The sequence below is a fragment of the Quercus robur genome, chromosome 1 (assembly GCF_932294415.1).
Source record: "Quercus robur chromosome 1, dhQueRobu3.1, whole genome shotgun sequence".
Taxonomy (NCBI): domain Eukaryota; kingdom Viridiplantae; phylum Streptophyta; class Magnoliopsida; order Fagales; family Fagaceae; genus Quercus; species Quercus robur.
The window spans coordinates 16,389,124-16,393,173 of NC_065534.1; the positions used below are offsets into that span (position 1 = coordinate 16,389,124).

The 4,050-nt window shown below is 30.5% G+C and overlaps 1 protein-coding gene across 1 annotated transcript; it reads right to left on the reverse strand.

Annotated features, from left to right (window-relative positions):
- Positions 1 to 3,101: 3,101 nt before the first annotated feature.
- On the reverse strand, positions 3,102 to 3,717 carry LOC126713734 (auxin-responsive protein SAUR50). The gene has a single exon (XM_050413582.1). It carries the CDS (start codon positions 3,673 to 3,675, stop codon positions 3,235 to 3,237), a length of 441 nt encoding a protein of 146 aa, XP_050269539.1. The 5' UTR covers positions 3,676 to 3,717; the 3' UTR covers positions 3,102 to 3,234.
- Between the last annotated feature and the right edge of the window lie 333 nt (positions 3,718 to 4,050).

A 4,050-nucleotide genomic window follows, 5' to 3' on the forward strand; every position in this document is an offset into this window, starting at 1 on the left:
CTGATTTGTACTTGGTATCTTCTTGATGGAATTACCGACTTATCAAAAAAATAATGATAATAATAAAACGTGGTACCAACCCGCCATTCATGAGTACTTGAACTATAGCTATCATAGTAAATGTTTTGACCAGGAGCCCCATTGCATGTTTTGCAATCAGGTTGACGAAAATAGAGAAACAAAAAAGTACATTTTACTTTAATCAGCATTTTAGACTTTAGCTGTGAAATTCATGGGATGGGACCAGAACTTAAAGTTTGGTCTTGTCTTTCAAGTTGACGGCCATTTAATTATTCAAGGCTTTCAAGCATCCGTGAACTTTTTCATTGCCTTCTAGTGTTGCACACACAGAATGAGAGATGTTTTGCTTTCAGGGAAAACCTAAGTCTTTAGAACATGCTTTTAAACTAGTGTTTTACAACAAATAAATCTCTTCTATTCATTATTTGGTGACTAGTCAAATTTAAATAGATTACACTTGATCAGTGCCGGAATCAGGAATGGATCGTTGGAGGGTCATATGGAATATGTTGTCCACATTGTGGTAACAAACATATTTGTATTCTACTTTTTTGTAAATTTTCATTGCATAGTAAACACTATTGAGCTAACAAGTAACAACACGTGTATTATGTCATCTATTCATATAATTATATAACTTTTCATTACACATAGGCATAGGATTCCTTAATCTAACCCCTAAGGCAGTAAAAGTTACACTGGAAAAAATGATCAATATAATTTCACTGAAACTTGAGAAATATTCAATGTTAAAAAATAAATAAAAATCACCTTTTCAATTTTACTCCTCAACTTTCTCAACTCCCAGCCTTTGAACTCTATCCAATACTCTTTTGAAATGTTGCGGTATCTCATGCCTTTGATGGCATATGTAAATCGAGATGGTTAAAATCTCATCCTAACTCAATATAATTATCTAGAATAAGAAAATTTCAATATTTTATACCATAATATACACAAAAAGAAATTTTCAATACTTTTTCAAGCAAATTTGGATATGAAAAATCAAATAACAATTGAATTTTTTTCCCTTTCAACACTGACAAATTTTGTTTGGCTTAGCTCATTCATCTTGTCTCTCCCTATTATGCTGCAGTACTACTTCTTCTCTTTGGGTTCAAATTATGAGTTCAAATTTAGTAATGATGGGGTGTAAAACTTATGTTTTACATCGTCTAATAAAATATTACCACATCAGTTTTTTATTTAAAATTTAATGCAATCTATCACACATAATAACATTTCAATAAACTTATAGTTAAGTTGGATTTTCAAATGAGTATTAGAATTAATTAAATATGATTGTACCTATTCTTTAATATGTAATATAATGATGTGATATATATTTTACGAGATGGTATCTCATATGGGGCCATATGTCAATATGACACATGTCTAATGCAGACATGCACGTGGCGCATACGAAAGTTTTTCATATTTTGCCGACAATCAGGACCAACTTTAGCACAAGCAAACATTGAGAGAGAAAATTTTGTTTGGCAAGTAAAGTCAACCACTTTTCCTTCAAATAAAAAATTGGGAAAATATTATACCAAATGCTTTTTGTGTTGTGGTTGTGGTGGTAGTGAAAAGTACCAGATGCGCTTTTTGCGGGTGAAGCCCTTCAACAGAGGGTTTTTTTTTTTTTTTTTGATAAAAAAAAGTGGGGGCTATTTTGTTTTTGATGAAGCAATCTAATGTATGTTTATATGGAATATCCCACATAAGTATATATATATATATATATATACACACACACAAAGGTTCTTGGACTCCATATGGCTCGGCAACTACACGTACTTGATCAATTAATTGTATTTAAGTTAATCCTACTTGATGGGAATAAATATTAATTAGTCAGCAACATGTGCAATGCACATGAAAGTTTAATAAGATATGATTTTATATTTTATTTTTAAAAAAAACTATCTTTTCTCTTTTATTTTGTATATAATATGAAATTTAAAAATTATGATAGTTATTAATACACATTTTTTTTATTATGTTTGTGTATGAAATATTAAATATAAATTTAATAATAATGGTCGTTACTAATAGATATTTATTATGACTATGTTTTTAAATGGAACTATTAAATATATATTTATGTTAATTATTAATATATATTTATTATGATTGCATTTGTATATAAAACCATTTATTCTATCATTTAAAGAAAATATGATGTGACAAGATTCTAATTGAGAGTTTAAATATAGAATAGAGTTTAATCTCTCAATTATATACATCATACAAAATTGTTAAGTCCCAAAAAATTTTGTGACAAAACATTAATTATGAGCTCAATTAAAAGTTAAACATTTTCAATTATTTATTGTAGCTATTTATCTCAATTCCTATGCAAATAACTTAATAAAAATCACAATATTGCAAACTCTATGCTCTAATATAATCTAGAAGGGTAGAAAAAATGTTTATCTGAACTTGCACATATCATTCCTCCCCCCTAAAATCATCCCACGTTTTGAAAAAAAATTTCTTCATTTTCATTAGGTCAACATCCTTCAATGAGAAAAACTTTCTTGCACATATGAACCGACCCAAACATTTCATCACAATTAAATAATAAACTTATAAACACTTGTCTATTTAGTAAAATTTCTATTATCCCTAACATCTTTTTTATATATGAGATAGCAAAGTGTGTAATCATAGTAGAATGCAAGGACTCATGATATCCTCGTGTCTTAATTCTTACCTAAGTGAGCATATATATCAATTTGAAATTCAGCTTAGAATAACCACAATTTTTTGTATTGTGTTTAAAAGTTGACATATTGGTTTGGAAAGTCTATAGATAATAAAATTTTATAGTACTTCTGATATCGCTCTTATATTTGAGTTAATAAATTACATAAATATCATATATTGCAAGATTCATGACTTCCTCATTTCAATTTCTACCCAAGTGAGTATATTAATTCAAATCCCAACTTAAAAATGATTGTATTGTTAGGAGTCTTATAGCCCAATTATCCCTGTATTTTTAATAGAGAAGTCTGGAATTCAAATCTCTCTACTCCTAATTATTAATTTTATAAGAAAAAATAACTGCAACATGGTAAAACAATGTATGATAGAGATTGAACTACAAATTTTATTGCATTGCAGTTTCTGCAATACACATGAAAATAAATAAATGCATACATAAACAAAGATTAAGCTATGAAAGTAGCTTGTTATGCTCTTTCTTCAATAGCTTTGCACCATGTTACTTTTACAAGAACCCCAATTAACCCCAGCATGATCTGAGTCTCCCTCCTCTTGCCATTGCTCAGCCAATATTCTCTCAAGCTCACTTGGGCGGCAAGGTATTTTTAGTGCACCCTCATGATCAAAACCATACTCCTCAGCTGCCTGCTCCAACAGCCTTAGAAACGTAGGGTGTGTCAAATAGCTTAAGGGAACCACAAATCTTTTAGGTTCGTCTCCATTCACAGCAATCACAGAAAAATGTCCTTCCTTTACGTCTTCTGGCACAGAAGATGTGTCACTAACATCTTCATACTCGTCACGATAGGAATTCGATTTCCTACCCAATAAAAGACTCTTTTGGAGTTTTTCAAGCACAATCTTGAGCTTGACAATGCCATTCTTTTTCTTATTGCTACTACTGGTTCTGAGCTTATCCATGACTTTTTTATGCTTTTTTTGGTATCAATGTTTGTTGCTCTTTTTAGCACGTCAGGTTGTAGAATATATAGTGCTTAGTAGGGTCAGAGATAAGACTCAGAGATGCGGTTGCTATGCTTGCTAACATTTAAAACCAAGAAAGTTAGAAAACGATATGGTCGGACTGAACTTCAGGTTAAATTTGGCCGACCAGCGCACGTGAGTGAGTGTTACAACTTACCATGAAACGTCCCTTTTGGCTAGTCACGCCTGCCTCCAAATTATTAACACTGCCACATTCAGTAGCCAAACCGTATGACACTGTTATCTATTTAACTTTACTAATTACTAGTAGAATATTCACTATTTATACTTTTGTTAATTAGTGAGAAATTT